At 35.9% G+C, this 17,338-nt stretch overlaps 1 protein-coding gene across 1 annotated transcript; it reads right to left on the bottom strand.

Moving 5' to 3' along the window:
* Positions 1 to 817: 817 nt before the first annotated feature.
* On the bottom strand, positions 818 to 13,156 carry LOC129903258 (ubiquitin carboxyl-terminal hydrolase 24-like). The gene is made up of 7 exons (XM_055978765.1): positions 12,844 to 13,156; positions 7,463 to 8,089; positions 7,190 to 7,377; positions 5,097 to 5,356; positions 3,089 to 3,234; positions 2,433 to 2,606; positions 818 to 1,373 (listed from the first exon to the last, which is right to left on the bottom strand). The coding sequence occupies exons 1-7, from the start codon at positions 12,856 to 12,858 to the stop codon at positions 1,185 to 1,187; spliced, it is 1,599 nt and encodes a 532-aa protein (XP_055834740.1). The 5' UTR covers positions 12,859 to 13,156; the 3' UTR covers positions 818 to 1,184.
* Positions 13,157 to 17,338: the final 4,182 nt, after the last annotated feature.

Genomic DNA, 17,338 nt, shown 5'->3' with positions numbered 1-17,338 from the left:
GTTACTTTTCGTGAATTTGGGCACAACTAGCGCTAATTTCTCATTAATATATAATAAAAATATGTATAACAAACCAAACATAAGGTTTTCTTAAACAATATTTTGGTAAGAACTTTCATGAATCAATTTATGTGGGTAAAAATAAATTGAGCTAATAAAATAATTTTCCCTAAAAAGTGACCTACCTTGCTCATAAGAGGATAAGATATAATAATTTCTCTGAATTGATTATCGAAATGTTTCAAAAAGCAATGGAAAAAATGGATTCAATAATTGGATCTTGCATTATATATATATATATTTTCTCTATCCCTAATTGCTGTGTTTTTTTTTTTGGAAAAAGACTATTCACAATTACGTTCACTGTTAAAACCTTATTTGTGCAATCTAGTCCTATATATTAGTTTGTGACAAATGATTCAACATAACCCTTGACAAGTAGAATAAAAAAAACATGGCCTTACAACAATTTCAATTATTTTATTTTCAAATCTTTTACGTGTAAAAATAAAGATCTCTTGAAAAAATTGACATAAAACTATAAAGTAAGATTTCAAGGATACATTCTAGCCTTTCAATTATCAGACAAACCAAGAGCAATCAATCTGCAACAAACTGCAGGGGAGACAGAATTTGCACCCAGTATTCACATAAATCATATTAGCTTCCCATGATTCGTTGTTAAGTAATAGAATCGATATGCAAAAACATGTCATGCATTTATTGATTTGGTATAAACGATGTGCATAGGTAAGTATGAATTAGCAAAATTAGTATGACATTTATCACCCTGCAACACACACAAGACAATCTTTTTTTCTTTTCAATCTCATTGTTTCCAATGATTAAAATAAAATCAATAAATTTTTCGGGGTTTTTCCAGCTTAATTCATCTTAAAACATAGAATACAATCTTCAGTCCTGTAAAAACTGGGTGAAAAAATGGGGTGCTCAGGGGTGGGGGAATTTCGAACTCTACTACCTCTACCTCTTTTCAAACATCTACTCAAACACAAAATTACTCTTCTGAGTTGTGACTGATTTTAACAAGGTTCTCCTCTACATCTTTTGCTCCTATATTTGCATCTGTTATCTATCAACTTTCTTATACATGTACAAGAACATATTTCCCTAATCTCTTTTCGTTGTTGGCCAATTAGTGCAACTTGAAATTACCATACAAGTTACAACTGTTTGTAGAAGAGAACGTACGCTTGATCATGCAGCACCTTGCTTGTGGGGATGGCTGTGACAGACACGTCATCATAACGTAGCCACTTGCCACTTGGATGGCGGGCATCGGCAGTATAATGACCCTTTGAAGGGTCCCTTCCATGATGAGTGATCGTTGCAACAAGTTCATACCTCCTACCCTGTAGCAATTAAATGGAAGCATAAGCATTACTAGATGTCATCTGTAGGCACAAGGTTTAGATTGATACATTTCTGATTCAGAGATACAGTTATCTACAACATCAATGCCTTAATCCCAAGGAAGTTGGGGTCAGCTGATCATAGCGCTCCATTTAAGCTAATCTCAGACAAATATTATACAGTTATCTATAGAACAGATAAACGTGTTTGGACACACAGGTGTCCATAGAAGACTACAGAAAAGAAGCCTCATTAATAGGCCGTAGTAGCTGAATGCTTAACTTTCAACCTCAATTGGTCTCATTCCTAGCCATGACACTTCACCAGCAACTGTAACCAAGTAATACAGAATGTTCCAATCTTACCCAGATTACCACACAAGAAGGAACACGCCAGAGAACAAATTGTAAGGCGTTGAAAGAAACCCTTAAGAAAGATGTCAAGACCCTCTTTGACTTTGATATAGAACACATAAAGGGGGAGAGTCACAGTCTCCCTTATTTCCTAACAATAAAATTCTTTTTTTGAAAGGCCAGTAACAATGCGATATTCCATAGATAAGCAAGAAACTGAAGCCTCTCTTTTTATTTATGATGTACCGGCTTGAATTCACTTTCACTTTAGGAAAGGATTTCTTTCTCCTCAAAGTAGGTGTTCGCTCCGCAGCACGAACAGGTCGAGATGCGACGTCAATCACATCGGGTGGGGCCATTCTCCCAGAGCAGAGCTTGAAGCAAGGGTCAGAACTTTAGGCGGGGCCTCTGTCGATAGAGCTAAACTACTATTCATAGCACAAATGAAATGACCATCTTTAGAAGCTTAATGGCCCTATAGAAGCTTTCGAGCATACCTTTCAATGGTGAAGGTGAACTTACTAGTGAATAAAACCAAGTGTTTTATCAAAATCAATTTAACTGGAATGTAGCTAAATCAAATCCAATGTGATCAGAATTTAAGATTAACGTAACAATCTCAGTGCATAATCGGATTTTCAGGACAGCATGCAACCATGGTAACTAGCAGGGGCCACATTTGTAAGAAGAGGGAGATAATCTCACCTCAGTAGGAGAGTCGAGCAAATCACGTCCAAACACAAGCTCCAGAGGAAAGTGCACGGGTTTGTGCAACTTGGTACTCCCTTCACTTCCGTAGCTAAAGCGCATTAAATGCAACACCATTATATCAGAAAGCTCCAGAATCTTAACAGACTTGCTGGCACTGACTACCTCAGCCTGAGATATGATTAATTGAGAGAATTGTGAGGCATTCTCTAAAATATTTGCAAGATTTCCCATCCAAAAGCATAATTATTTATTATCAGCTATGTTGTTCGGACTCTCCAAAAGTGTTGTTGTACCCGTGTCGGATCCTCCAAAAATGCACTACTTTTGGAGGATGCGACATGCACCCCTCAACATTTTTGTAAAGTCCGAGCAACGTAGCTTATCAATAATGTGAAATTGGCAAAGAAGTCTCATAAGCATATAATTATTTTCTAGTTGTCTTCTTCCAGAAATAGAAAGTACTACTTTGTTTTCTTTGTCGAAAGAAAATACATTAATTTTCTTCTTATTAACCCTTTTAGGTGAAAAAAAAGTATATCCCAGAGTATGATAATCTTGTGTACAAAAACGGGTGTATCCCACGGAATGACTACATACTCGTATACTTAATCATCTACTGGTCCAAAAGTTCACACAACATAATAGAGTACCTTTCCAGCTGCGGACGTTCGATATCCTTCAAGTGCCTCTGGTGCAGAAAACATCCGAAGTGCATCTTCTATTGAGCAAATAGGCTCTGGATAAATGTTAAGGTGGAGCAGAAGAAATGGTTGTACTGTTGCTGAGGCTTTGTTACCTAGTTAAATCAATGAATAAGAGCTATTAGACAAATGGATAAGAGAGTCCTAACAGGAAACAACCTATATGAACAAAAGAGAATAAGAAACATAGAGGCTCAATGACCAACTGATGAAGGCTAAGCCCTTTACAAGTTTAAATTCTTAGCAGCTTCAAGTTTTGCCTAATCCTTTTATGTTATCTATTAGCCAAGCTTAGTGAGAAAAAGGAAATATAAGCCAAATTTAAGACAAATAAGTGGATATAACCAATGAAGGATCTCAACTTCAGCTGACACAACTTCTTCCAATTTATGTCAGATAGTCTCCGGTGTAGTCTTCATAATACCTAAGTCAGTATAGATTTGGACAGATAAAGAACAAATGCTCTTACTGCCACAGGCACAAAAATAGCCCTCCTTTTGACATGGAGTAATACAATAGAAGAAAATAAGAAGTCCAAATTCTACAAATCCCAAAGTACAGGTGGAATCAATATTCTCTGGAATACCCAATACGAAATTTACTTCAGTGCTTGAAGACGATAAATACCTTTGAATAACCTACCAAACTTCTTCAGAATTACATTGGGTCCTTTTCCAACACTTCACCTTTGATCAATCATCCTAAACGATTGGACTTCCGTCTTTATACTACTGAAATCTTTTATGCATAAACATACAGCAACATGGATCTAGTAAAGCACACATAATCGATTCTTTTATGTTCTAGTACATTCTTGAAAAGAAAGACGCCTTGTTAGCAAGATGAACCACTTAAATTTTGGCCAAGAAGGCGGACTCACCCCATTCCATATGTTAAAACACAAAATCTGAAAATCTGAAAGTACAAAAAGAAAAAACTAACTCCTCTTCCTAACTAGTGCTTAAGTTTGAAAGTGAGAATCATCACCATTCGCAGGTATTGCAAGGTTATCCCACATTGGTTGAGAGAATTAAGCTATTGTCTCCTTAAATGATTTTGTGTTGTGCAATCCTCATCTTATGATCTAGCTTTTGGAGTTGAGTTAGGTTCAAGGTTCATTTTCTTAACATAGTATTTTGAGTTGGACCCATCCCAATTCTTGATCTCCCATTGTTGTGCTCCTATGTTATGTTGTACAAGCTTCATATGTCCAAACAAAGGTGTGTGAAAGGTATTAAGTTGTCTCACATTGATTGAGGGGGCGAGTTATTGTCTCCTTATACGGTCTTGCACAATGCTCACCTCATTTGCTAGCTTTTGGGGTTAGGTTAAGCCCAATGTTCATTTTATTAAGTACAACTAACAAGCACCTTAAACAACTCCGGGTGAAAAATTAAAAAAAATTCATCTTTGCTTTTCTAATATATATTGCAATACCTAAGCGCCTGGCTAATGAAAGTATCAATACATCAGCAAAAGAAAAGAAACAAATACTTGCAAAACAAGGCCCAATGGTAGATTCCAAAACACTGCAAGGATCAACTGAAAACATGTCTTATTGAAGAGTTGGATGAGCAGCACCTACAAACCTTCCACAAATTCTGATCAAAACATAGTTTGCAAGAGTGATACATTCCAATCTCCCATTTCTTTAAATCATTTCATCTTCCCTCTTATAATGATCAAAAAACCTAGGCTCTCTACTCAGTTGAGTAATTAAGCCTTAGCTTTTACTCTTCGGGTGTGTTCGGTATGAAGGAAAATGTTTTCCTCCATACCAAACACACCCTTCATTTTTTTCTTTCTTATCCTGCCTTTTATTCTAAAGTAGCCAGATACGCCCTAGTTAGTACAGTCATATAAGGTAGTGACAGATCAAGATAGATCCAAACAAATATCCTGATATAACTAAGCAAATATAAAGTCATCTAGATCCAATGCCATAAATTCAGTTTACCTTTAGCCTTCACTACACTCTTCAGTTGACCTCCAAAAATTTCACTTAATTTTGATGGAACAAAGCTCTGTGTTCTAGTAACTGCAGTCCTATTCCTTGGGCCAACAGTCTCCCAATCATCATCCTCTTCCTCATCATCTGTTGATGAAACCAGAGAGGAGTTTCTCCCAATACCATTTGGTACTTGACCCTCTAATTTTAGCAATTCATCATGCATCTGATGCATCAGAAAACTGAGGAACTCCTGAACATCTTCCTGCCTGTAAGTAGAAAATCCACCATTACACTAACAAAAATGAAAAACAGCATTTACAGACACAGACACACAAATAAAACCAAACATAAAGAGAGAATTACAACGGGGCACCAGTTCCATCAAATTTGTGTGTTAATCAAACTTCTCTTCAGATGGCAGTTGCTAGGTACGATTTAACTATAAGAAACTCATTTGAACATCTACATTTCCCAATTTCTTGCAACAGACAAAGCAGTCCCAGTTTAGAGGGCAAGAAAATAATTCTATCAATCACCTTCAGTCCATAAAAAAAGAAAAAGAATGGATGAAAAGAAAAATAAAAGACCATAAAAGTGGTATGCAACTCAACCAAAAAAATTGAACTTGCTTTCTCAAAAAATAAATAAACTGAGCTTGATGTTAGGAGGACCAAAAGAAGGTAATTATAGCACTTAAAGAAGTTTCAGTTGATATTAGACAAGAAAGACAAGTTTTCTTTGAAAAGGAAGCAGAATGGGATATTAAAGTGGTAAAGGGAAGTCGAGGAGGAAATCTAAAAGGTATGGCTGTAAGAGTGAAAAGCGTTGGGGGTGTGCATAGATAAGTTCTTTAAAGACGGAGAATGATTGAAAGGTAATAATATATACAGCCAAGAAAGTCTAGCTAAATAGGTAAGAACTAGACTAGAAATGAGTATCTGGTCATTTGGGGGGGTAAGATCTTTAATCCTATCAGTTTTCTTAGTGCACTCTGCACAAAAGTAAAATTTTCAAAAGAAAGCCAGTGTAAACACGAGTATGTGACAAGAGGATAAACTATCATTACCTGCCAAACTCACTTTAATTGGAGCCATGGTTTTCTAGTTTATGGGTTCTGAATCATAATTCATTTTGTTTATTGGGTTCTGGAAAAATTATTTATACATATTATCAAATGAATTTTTAAACACAAATGCAGAGTTTGAGCCTGAGTTACTGGGTTCTGCTGAAACTGTATCTACCTAATATGCTAGCTCCGCCATTGATTGGGGTGCATCGTCTTCATTATAGACTTCAAAGATGATTTTATTTCTTTCTCACCATCTTATACAACTCATTTCCAAAAACGCTGAGTAATAAAAGATGGGGAATTTCACGTGTACGCTGCCCTCCTTTAGATTGATTCATTTGTTAGTGTCCACTTGTGGTTTGACGGCTGGTTCAAGGATATATCACAGACACATACTTCAGCTTAACTTTTACTTTTCTCCTTTCTGCCAATTTTTTCCCTATAATTCAACTGAGAGATCCAACTGCCAAAATCAATAAAAAGGACACCATGGACCAAGATATGATTGTTCCACATTCATCTCTTCCCCAAAATGGAATATAAGGGGAAATTAAATGTTGTTTGTTTTTTAGACTGCTAAAACTAAATTAAAAAATAATTTTTGAGTGATAAATGAGAGAAAGTCAAATTAAAGTAAATGTTACCAGTGTCAAAAAAAAAGAGTCAAATTAAAGTAAAGCCAGTGTGAAACAAGATTATAATAGATGCAGTAATTTGTGGACTCTCCCATAGCTTATGCATGTACGTTAAAGTTGTGACGGCATGTATAGCTACAAAAGTTGGTCATACTACAAAAGTTGGTGATTGACAATGACGGGAATCTATCAAAATGGTGCCTTTCCAAAAATATTGACCGTGACAACTAAGAATCTATGATACTAGTGCATTGCAAAATATAATGCATATTGCTATTGCAAGAAAAGACAAGATCCAGTTGAACAAAATGGGGAAAGTCTATGACATTGCTCAGAGCACCAAGGAATAGTCGAGTGAAAAACAAGATATAGCTTATATGCTGTCAGTAACATACCTAGGTCTGCCTGTCAAGCTATTTGCGACATCCGGAGTAAAGTTCTTTAGGACAGATTCAAACATTAAAGGTCGAAAAGGCAGCCCGATTTCTGGAATAATTGTTTCCTTTTTCTTCATGCTTGAATCAATGTATATGCTGAAGTCAGAGATGAACTGAACAAAGGCATGTAAAGTTGGATACCCAGCCTGTAATAAGCAAAACCAAAATTTGAAATTTAAAGTTGTTATAGGTTAGCAAAAAAAAAGTTTAATAAGTAGGTTATCACCATACCTCTGTTATATCACGTGTTTTTAGTTCTTGCAGGAGCTGAACAAAAGGAGAGCAAGAGAGAAGAGCCTGAAGAGTTGCATTAAGAAAGCATAAGTTCCCCAAGTTGACCAACCCTCGAGGTAACAAACTTCTGAAATCCACAGCAGACCCATTTAATGCCTTCAAAGATTTGTGTCTACCATTCACCAAGTTATAGTTTTTAAGTTGATTAGTCAAATGAACATCTTGCACACTGCTAGATAATTCAGACACATTATCAGCTGCACACTGCAACAAGCTTGACTTTTCAGACGAATCATAACCACTTCCAGTATTCACTGTTGGATGTAACACACCCCTATTGTAAGCAGGATTTGTAAAACTAGAACTACCATATTCTTTTATTTGGCCAACCGACTTTATGGTTTTCCCTGTATTGCTATGACCCTCAGTGACATTCTCTCTATGAGCAAGCTCTGATGGCTGAGGTTTCTTAGAATGATCAAACTCAGTCAATTTTGTGTCAAAAATGCCCACAGATTTTAAAGTTGCAGAATCCAAAGAACCAAATGTAATCCCTACATCAGTTGTTGGCTGGCTTTGCAAAGTTTTAATCTCATCTTCTGTAAATGACCCAAAGATCAACACCTGACGACAAAAAGAGTTCAAAAATAAAATAAAATAGGTAAACCAAATACACAGAACCACAGAACAGACGCAAGAAGCAACATAACCAGAACACCAAATTCTGCTAGTTTACAGGACATGTACTAAAAGCATCTGAAAAATTCTTATCAAAAACTAGTGGATTCCAAAAAGAAAAAAAAATGGGGGGACAGGGGGGCAGAAGCCAGTAAAACACAATCTACTCACACAAGTATGGCTTCAAAAGAACTTTAAGTTGGAAATATTGTCGAACTTGGGAAGTCGTTGATTTCGAGAGATGTTGCATTGATAGTTGAGCAATTTTCAGAATAGAAACTAATTGTCACCTAATCTACCAAAAAATTGGAAGACATGAAAGGGGAGAGGAGAAATAGAGGGATATAGCATGGACAGAGCAATTTTGCAATCCAGTCTTAATAGTTCACATCAAAAACAAGAAATGGCTTTCTACACTGTTCACATCCTAATTCCTCCAGAAAACACAAAAACTAAATAACAATAAAAACATATGTTCATATCTAGAATGAAGATTACCCTGCTACCCAATTTCCAATGTTTTTAAACAAGCATAGTTTTCCAAATATACAATGGTGGATTGAGCAATTCAGTGGATTGGGAGCAGATGAAGATGAACTATGGTGGCGTGGAGATGAGAAAGGCACATACAAAGTGAGCAAAGCTTACAGGAAAATGAAAAACTACAACCAGCAGCCAAACAGTTGGCCCTGGAAGAACATTTGGAAAACGAAAATACCATATAAAGTGGCATGCTTTGTGTGGCTTCTGGCAAAAGAGGTCGTGCTTGCCTAAGAGAGCCTAATGAAAAGGGGGATAATTTTAAGCCCCAGTTGCTTCTTGTATGGGGAGCAGGCAGAGACTGTGAATCATCTATTCTTACATTGTAGAATCACAGGACAACTATGAAGATTGTTTTTGAACCTCAGAGGAATAGAATGGAGCATGCCTGGGAAGATTACAGAGGCCTTAACAAGCTGGGAACAGGCTGGGTTTGTTGGCCAAGAATAGAGGCAGGTGGAGGATAGTCCCAGCAAGCATTTGGTGAACAACATGGAAGGAGAGGAATTCTAGGTGTTTTGAGAGCATAGAGAACAGTATGCAACAGATTAAGCTTAATTGCATCTTGCTAGTGTGTTTTTGGTGTAACCAGTTACTTTCTAATGATCCTATCTCTATTGTTGATGTTTTAGAATCATTATAGAAATAGGATCATAGATGTAGGTAGTACTTTGTAAATATAAGGGGTACTACAAACTCTTGTAAGATTCTGATTCTAACATAAATATACAAAGTTACCAATTCCAAAAAAAAAATATACAATGAACTAATGAAGTATTCACCAAATTGTAGAGATTTGCTCAGAGTTATTTATCCAATACAATAATAGCTTTTGTCACCTAAAATCATAAACCTAATTGAATAATAAAAAAGAAAATCTCCATCTTACAGAAAAACAGAACAGCCATTAAGTAAATCTAAAATTTAATACAGTTGGTTATATCCATTGTGTATATGCCAGCAGCAAACCAGCTCATTATCATCTATCTTACCAATGCAAGAGTGTGTTCATTTTGCATTGAGAACTTTGCTCTTTATTGAGACATAAGCTAATGAGTGATGAGTTCTTGCAATGTAACTTCACTGGAAAAAGTGCAAACATGTTCTTCTCTCCTCTAATTAATAGAAGCCTAGTTCTTTGATATCACACAGCTCTGGGCGGCTTTCTTTGTCCCAACTTGGCTAATCATATTCCTGCATAGAATTCTTTCTCTGTGCACCCTTACTGTTCTCAAGGAGTTGATTGAATTGTCTGCCCCACAACAAGAGTGCTTATGTCATAGGGGAACACATGGCCTTTTCTTTAATAAGGTAAAAGTCAATTGATAAGGTACCAAGACAGTACAAAATGGTACAGAACTCACACAGAGACCAACCATTTAGCCTACTACACTTTACTTCCTAATGAATCCAAAAAAATCCATGTACTGATTCAATAGGGAACTCATGACTAGGAAAATGGCCTTTTTGGGCTATTTTGAAGTAACAGTGAAAAGAAGTCCAAGTTGGTCGGTGAGCCTAGTGATAAGAGACAAAAACCAGGGAGAACCATGAATAAAGAGAGAAAAGAAGCTTTCCAATCAACTTATGTCATAGGGGAACTCAGGACCTTTTTTTTAATAAGGTAAAAGTTAATTGATAAAGTACCAAGACAGTACAAAATGGTACAAAACTCATACAGAGACCAAACAAGCAACCTACTACACTTTCCTTCCTAACGAATCCAAAAAATCCATCTACACATTCAATAGGGAACTCATGACTGGGAAAATGGCCTTTTTTGGGCTATTTGGAAGGGACACTAGAAAGAACTCCAAGTTGGTTGGTGAGCCTAGTGATAGAGACAGCAACCGAGGAGAACCATGAATAAAGGGAGAAAAGACGTTTTCCAATGAACTTACGTATTTTGCTTTCCTTTTCCCTTTTCACTTTTGGATGGAGGTTGTCATCACTTCCTTGCCAGAATGTATCACATATTAACACATCTCTGTTCCCGGGGTCCAGCTCAAGTTAGTGTGACAGAGAAGTCAGAGAGCTCCATGGGAGCTTTTTGTGGGATTTGGAGTGAAAGACCTTAGAGCTTTCAACAAGGCACTACTGGGTAAGTAGCCATGGAGAATATGCAGTCGTGGAAGGAAAACGAGGTCTTGGAACATAACATTAACCTATGAACACAGTCATTTTTGAAACTGTATTTTTTAAGCTGACCTACAAATGCAGTCTTTGGGTAAGTATCATAAAGGATTGTGAAGATTTCAGCAGCTTAGTTATTTATGGGGTAAGTGAATGGAGATAGAGTAAGTTTTGGGATAAAAGGTGGTGCAGAGAGAGCAGGTTGAGGACGGCCTTCCCCAACTTATTTAGAAATTTGTGACAGAAAAGGATGATGGTGCAACAAATTCAGGAGGCTTTTCTTTCTGATATTATCCTTCGCTTTTTAAAAAAAAAAGAAAAACAGGTGCTACAAAGAGGAGGAGTTCACTGGGACTTGAGATACAAAAGGAATTTACAAAATAGGGAGGTGGATGAATTCCAGAGGTTGATGGAAATGCTCTACAAACAAAATACCACACTCGCTGACAAGGATTCATGGAGCTGGGGGCAAGAAGTGATGGCGTATTTTTTCAGTAAAATTAGACTAGCATAGCTTTTGGTGAGAGGAGTTAATTTTATCACGTGTGCGCGTCTGGATTCATAGAGCACCCAGGCAAGTGTGCTTTCTTGCTTGGCTGAGAGCTAAAGGGATAATTTTGGCAGCAGAGAACGTGAGGAAAATAAGTATGACATATGTTTATGAGTGCTTTATATGTACATGTTTAGGAGAAGACGTGGATCACCTCTAATTATATTGCCTGGTGGCTTGTTCTGAACTGTTTCCCAATGATTAGAAACCCAAACAAGATTAAGAAATCACACCAAATGAGGTCAAATAGGAGAGTTGTTTAGGCAGCGTGCCACTATGTTCTTAAGAAACTCAATAATTAACTTTTCTTAAGTAAGAATAGTAGAAATGTTTAAACAAAAAAGATTGTTCAAATCACATACTTCATATGCTGAGCGGATTTAAGAAATAATGCTACCACAGGGACAATGATTCGGACCACCAAATTGATCATTTCAAATACTATTCCTCCATAAAAGAAAATTCTACTACTCCGGAACGGAAGACTACATTCATTAGGAGATTAGTTACACATGGTAACAGTGTTCTCAACTTCACTGAAAGTTCATTTTCAGCTCAACATTACAACTCACAACATGGAAAAGATCAAAACTCATCTATCAAAAGTCAATGTCTACTGAGAAAAAATATCTCTACTTAAATGTTTGTACCTATTGTTACTAGATTTTTGTTTTTAAAAAACATCATTTCTCCAACACGATGGACCTACCATATCAACAGAGAAACAAAATTGCAAAAAAATAAAAAAAAAAACACTGAATCTTTTGTTTCTCTTTTTGCTTTTATTTTTCATTTTTCCCCTTTTTTATGACAGTGGTGTCCAAACCAACTTGGCGCACCTCAACTAATCCACTGGGCAGCCTGCTATAGCCCACAAGCAGTGTACACCAGTCCACCCTAGCTTTTTACAAATTTTCCACCATTTCTCTATCACCATGAAGCTATCATACAGAACCCAGGTCACAAAAACAAAACTTCTCCATTAAATCCTCCAAATCTCATTTTTGTTTTATACTTTCTCTATATTTTGTGGAGCGATGTCCTAGCCAGATTGCACACACCTAATCAATCCATTGGACATCCTGCTACAGCTCACAAGCAAGCCCACCAAGGCTGGAGTAGATGGAACTCCACTGAGTGCTGCAGCAGGCATATCCATTTCTTTTCTTTTATTTTCCTTTTAAGTGAAGTGTTACCATCATTTTCTAGCTACTCAAGATCTCCTCAGTCTCTCTTCATCTCAATAACACCACGCACAACCATATCAAGCCCAAAAGAAAATCAGGAAAAAAAATTAACTTTTTCATTTCTTTCTTTCTTCTGTGAGTTAACATCATAAAGCTACAGCACAGAACCCATCAAACAGAACTTAAGTTTTGGAATCATTTTACTAAAAAAGGCATAAATTTCCCAATTCTAAGAAATCCCTGCAAAAGGGTTGTAAAATCACACACCAAAAATGTAGGGTTTTGAGTACCTTTTGATCATTCATCTTGGAAGACTGGAGAAAACCTTCAAAGTAAACCCATAGTTGATGCAATCAAAGACGAAAGTAATCCGTATTGAGGATTGAATCTGGTGAAGCAGAGACATGCAAAATGAGTTGAACACAGCAAAACAACAATTTCAGACATGAAACTACAGAGAAAACAGTAATGAAGCTCACAGAGAGAGTAGGGGTGGGGGTGGGGGGCTAATGGGGGTGGCGGGAGCTTTTAGGGTTTGGCCCTCCCAGGAAGAGAGTGGAGGGGGTAGAGTGAAGGGAGGGTGGGGTGGGGTGGGGTGGTAAGAGAGATGCAATTTTGCAAAGGTTTTTGAGGAAAATGACAGAAGGGGAGAAGAGGTATATAAAAATGATTGGGGTTAAAACAATGCATTTTTGGTAGGTTGGAATAAGAATATACCTTGGGTTAAAATAAAATTGTGGGTAAATAAATAGTCAATTTCACATTGACCATCAGACACTATTTTTTTTTTGTATAATTAAATTATTTTTTGATTTTTTTATAATCGTGGTGTCTGATTGCGGCACTTTGATTAATTTCACTTGTTCACGTCAACATTTTATGACTTTGTAAACTTCACAGCAAAAAATTTTTAAAAAATTAAAGAATAATAATAAAAAATATTTTATATATGTGGTGGCGTGTGTGTCTCTACAACTACTTGAAATTGAGGCTTGGCTTCACGTTAGCACAAAAGATGCACGAAAATGCAGAACAAATGAGTTTGGGAGACGGCGTACTGTGTTTTAAATAAATAAATTTGATAGATGGAGAAAGTTGATTATTGAATTATTGAAAGATGAATGAAAATTTAGTGGAGTAATTTCAACCAATGAAGTTGAATAAATAGGTTACGTGCACCAACAATGACTTGGAAGTGCATAACTGCCAGCGACTTACAAAAAGCCTGACTGTTAGCAACTTACGAGAAACGTGACTGTCAGTGACTTATAAGGAGCATGATTGTCAGCAACTTGTCACTTCACTAGGCAATTTTCACGTAAATTTGAATTCAAAAGTTGTGTTGTTCCCAATAAAAATTGTTAGTTTTTATCACATGAAAACCTAAATTCTTTTTAAAAAAAAAAATTGGCTGTAGTGACTTGGAAGTGTGTAACTATCAGCGACTTACTTGGAGTGCGACTGTTAGAGACTTACAAGGAGTGTAACTGCCAGCGACTTGTCGCTTCATTAGGCAGCTTTCATGTGAATTCAAATTTTAGAGCTTGTGAGTTTGCTCCCAATAAAATTTGTTAGTTTTTTCACATGAAAATCTAGATTTTATTTTTAAAAAATTGTCTATTAGTAAAATATTTTCATGTGGATTCGAATTCAGAAGTTGTGAACTTATTCCAATAAAGCTTGTTAGTTTTTTCACATGAATTCGATCAAAAGTTGTGAGCTTATTCCGAATAAAGCTTGTTAGTTTTTGCACATGAATTCGAATTCAGAAGTTGTGAGCTTGTTCTCAATAAAACTTGTTAATTTTTTCACGTGAAAACCTAGATTCTTTTTTTAAAAAAAGCTTGTCTATTAGTAAAAATGTTCACGTGAATTCGAATTCAAAAGTTGTGAGCTTGTTTCCAATAAAGCTTGTTAGTTTTTTCGCATGAACTTGAATCTAGAAGTTGTGAGCTTGTTCCCAAATAAAGCTTGCTATTTTTTGCACGTGAATTCGAATTCAAAAGTTGTGAGCTTGTTCCCAATAAAATTTGTTAGTTTTTTCATGTGAAAACCAAAAAAAAATAAAAAAAATTGTCTATTAGTAAAATATTTTCACGTGAACTCGAATTCAGATGTTGTTAGCTTGTTCCTAATAAAGCTTGTTAGTTTATTGTGGTTTTTTCGTGTGAACTCAAAAGTTGTGAGCTTGTTCTCAATAGAGTTTGTTAGTTTTTTCACATGAATTCAAATTCAAAAGATGTGAGCTTGTTTCCAATAAAACTTAGTTTTTCAAGTGAAAATCTAGATTCTTTAAAAAAAATCTATTAGTAAAATATTTTCACGTGAATCAGAAAATTTCTTACTTTTTTAAAAGTATTTTTATTATTTTACCTTTTTAGAAGTTTTTTGATCCTTTTACCTATTTAGAGAAAGCATTTTAGAGGCCGTTTGGATTGGCTTATAAGCTGTTTTCAGCTTTTTTTGAGTGTTTGACTGGCCACTTAAAGTCATTTTGTGCTTAAAATAAGCCCAATAAATAGTTGGATTTATTTGGATGAACTTATTTTAAGCAGTTTATAAGTTGAAAATAGTTTATAAGTCAAAAAAAAAAGTTGGCCTACACCTACTTTTTTTTTTTAACTTATAAGCAGTTTTCAACTTATAAGCTGCTTAAAAATAAGTCAATCCAACTAGGCTATTAGTCTTTAAATATTTTTACAGATTCAAAAAAGAAAAAAATTCATGTGATTCTTTTTACCTATTTTAAAGATCTTTCAAAATTTTCACGTGATTTTGAGTTCAAAAGGCAAGTATTTTAAACAATAATAAAAAATAAATACAATAGGGCACGTCGCTCAAGTACCAGCGACACACTTAAAAAAAAACCACACACGTGGCGGCGTGTGTTATACAAACCAACCAACTTTACCTAATTGAAGGTGCTTCATCAACACAAAAATATAGAAAAAATGAGTTGGGGGTGGGGGAAGGGGTTATAATAGAACCCTAGTTAAGTTAAAGTGTGTCGCTGAAATTTCGGTCATAATTTAGGGGGTCCTTATGCCTTACCCCGATATACTTGATTTTGATATGCTTTACTTGAACCGATGGTTAATCAAAAATAATTTCTCTACCTTCATAAGGTAGTGGTAAGACAACGTTCACAACACCCTCTCCAAACCTTACTTGTGAGATTCCACTAGATATGTTGCTGTTGTTTTTATTTTACTTTTCATACGAAGAATATGAACACTGACGACTTTTTTTGGTGAAATATTTTTCCTTTCGTCAAATTCCTTTAATTTTGTAACGGCCTGTTTCGATCGTTATGGAAAATCCAATAGTGAAAGATTTGGGCCAGAAAGACTTTTGTGTAGTAACTTAGAAATTTTGAGCTAGGCAGTCTTAGGCAAAATTTTAGTGAGGTGAGGTTTAGGGCGATCCAAAAAGGGATTGTGGTCAATTTCCAAGTTTGGATTTGATTTTATGAAAGCTACGACGTTAAGAAATCCCGTAGAGCCTTTCGAAAGTGAATTCGAGTGAGTAAAACTCCCAAAATTGAATTTGGCATGAAAGGATTATTTTAGAACGTCAATGATTGAGGTTATGTAGCGAAATAAAGGCTTGAGGAAGAATTTTGAGGTTCAGTTTCTGTGCAAGTTACATAGCGGGTGAAATCCCCGCTAGGGCGAGACCGCTATAGCGGGATGGGGACCGCTATAGTGGGCCGATCAAGGACTTAATAGGAAAAATATCTATAACATTATTATTATTGCAAATTCATTCTTTGGAGATCAAGGAGCGTCTTAGGGCCATTTTCTTCAATTTTCCATCAATTCTTGAGCTAAAGATAAATTAATTACTCTTATAGATTGTATTTTGATTCTTGACCTGAAATTAATGGTGAAAAAAATCCCAGTATGATGGTAAGATCATGAAATTGACCAAAGGTTAGGATTTGAGTATAATCCAAATAATTTAGGTCATTGTGCGTTAATTCCTTGTATTATTTATTTGTTTTAGATCAAGAATAAGCCAAAACACTTCTGAAAGGGAAAACTCAAGTTCTATAAAACATTCAGGCTTGATTCGAGGTAGTTGATGGTTGTGTTTTTCTCGTTTGTGTTATATATGCTTGTTAACTACTTTGTTAGTATTGCATTCATGATACATGAATAGGGAAAAGAAAAGAACATGAATTGAAATTATATTTGTGATCAAATAACACACAATAGATGTGTTTACTTGGTTGTACAAGTGTGATTTTTATTCATTATAGTTGTAATTGTGATATATGATTTTCTGTTGGATAGGATACCATGTTGGTACATTTGGATCGGGTACCACATCAGTACATTTAAATTGGGTGCTATACAAATATATTTGGATCGATACCACATCGGTATATTTGAATCGGGTACCATGTCGGTACAATTGGAATGGTACCACGCTGGTACACTGACTATGAAAATGGGTATCACGCGGTACACTAACAGTTTGGGTATGGGTTCCATGAGAGGACTGTATTTGGTTATTGTTATGTGATTGATCATGCTCATTGTGTATATTACTTCAAACGTAAGGGCTACGAGTTTGGTGTGTTTAAATTTGTTGTGATTGTGTATTATCTGCTTTACTAAGTTGTGGTTTCTTGTTCATATATCATTTACTGGAACTATCGTGTGATCCTACCGGTACACTATGGTTATGTACCCCGCACTTGTTCTTTCTTTGTTAAGTACATGACATATTTAGGCGGCTGTCTAGAGACCTCAGTTGAGAGATACGTGATCGATTGAATTC

The sequence above is a fragment of the Solanum dulcamara genome, chromosome 9 (assembly GCF_947179165.1).
Source record: "Solanum dulcamara chromosome 9, daSolDulc1.2, whole genome shotgun sequence".
In the NCBI taxonomy this organism is placed as follows: domain Eukaryota; kingdom Viridiplantae; phylum Streptophyta; class Magnoliopsida; order Solanales; family Solanaceae; genus Solanum; species Solanum dulcamara.
The sequence above is the reverse complement of the archived record's forward strand: the minus strand, read 5'-3'. Positions and strand labels throughout refer to the sequence as shown.

Excerpts from the sequence above, each read along its gene's own strand:
- LOC129903258 (XM_055978765.1), bottom strand. Across the intron at positions 5,357-7,189 it reads AGCTTGACAGGCAGACCTAG|GCAGGAAGATGTTCAGGAGT; the intron begins GTATGTTACTGA and ends TTCTACTTACAG. Across the intron at positions 2,607-3,088 it reads GAACGTCCGCAGCTGGAAAG|GCTGAGGTAGTCAGTGCCAG; the intron begins GTACTCTATTAT and ends ATCATATCTCAG.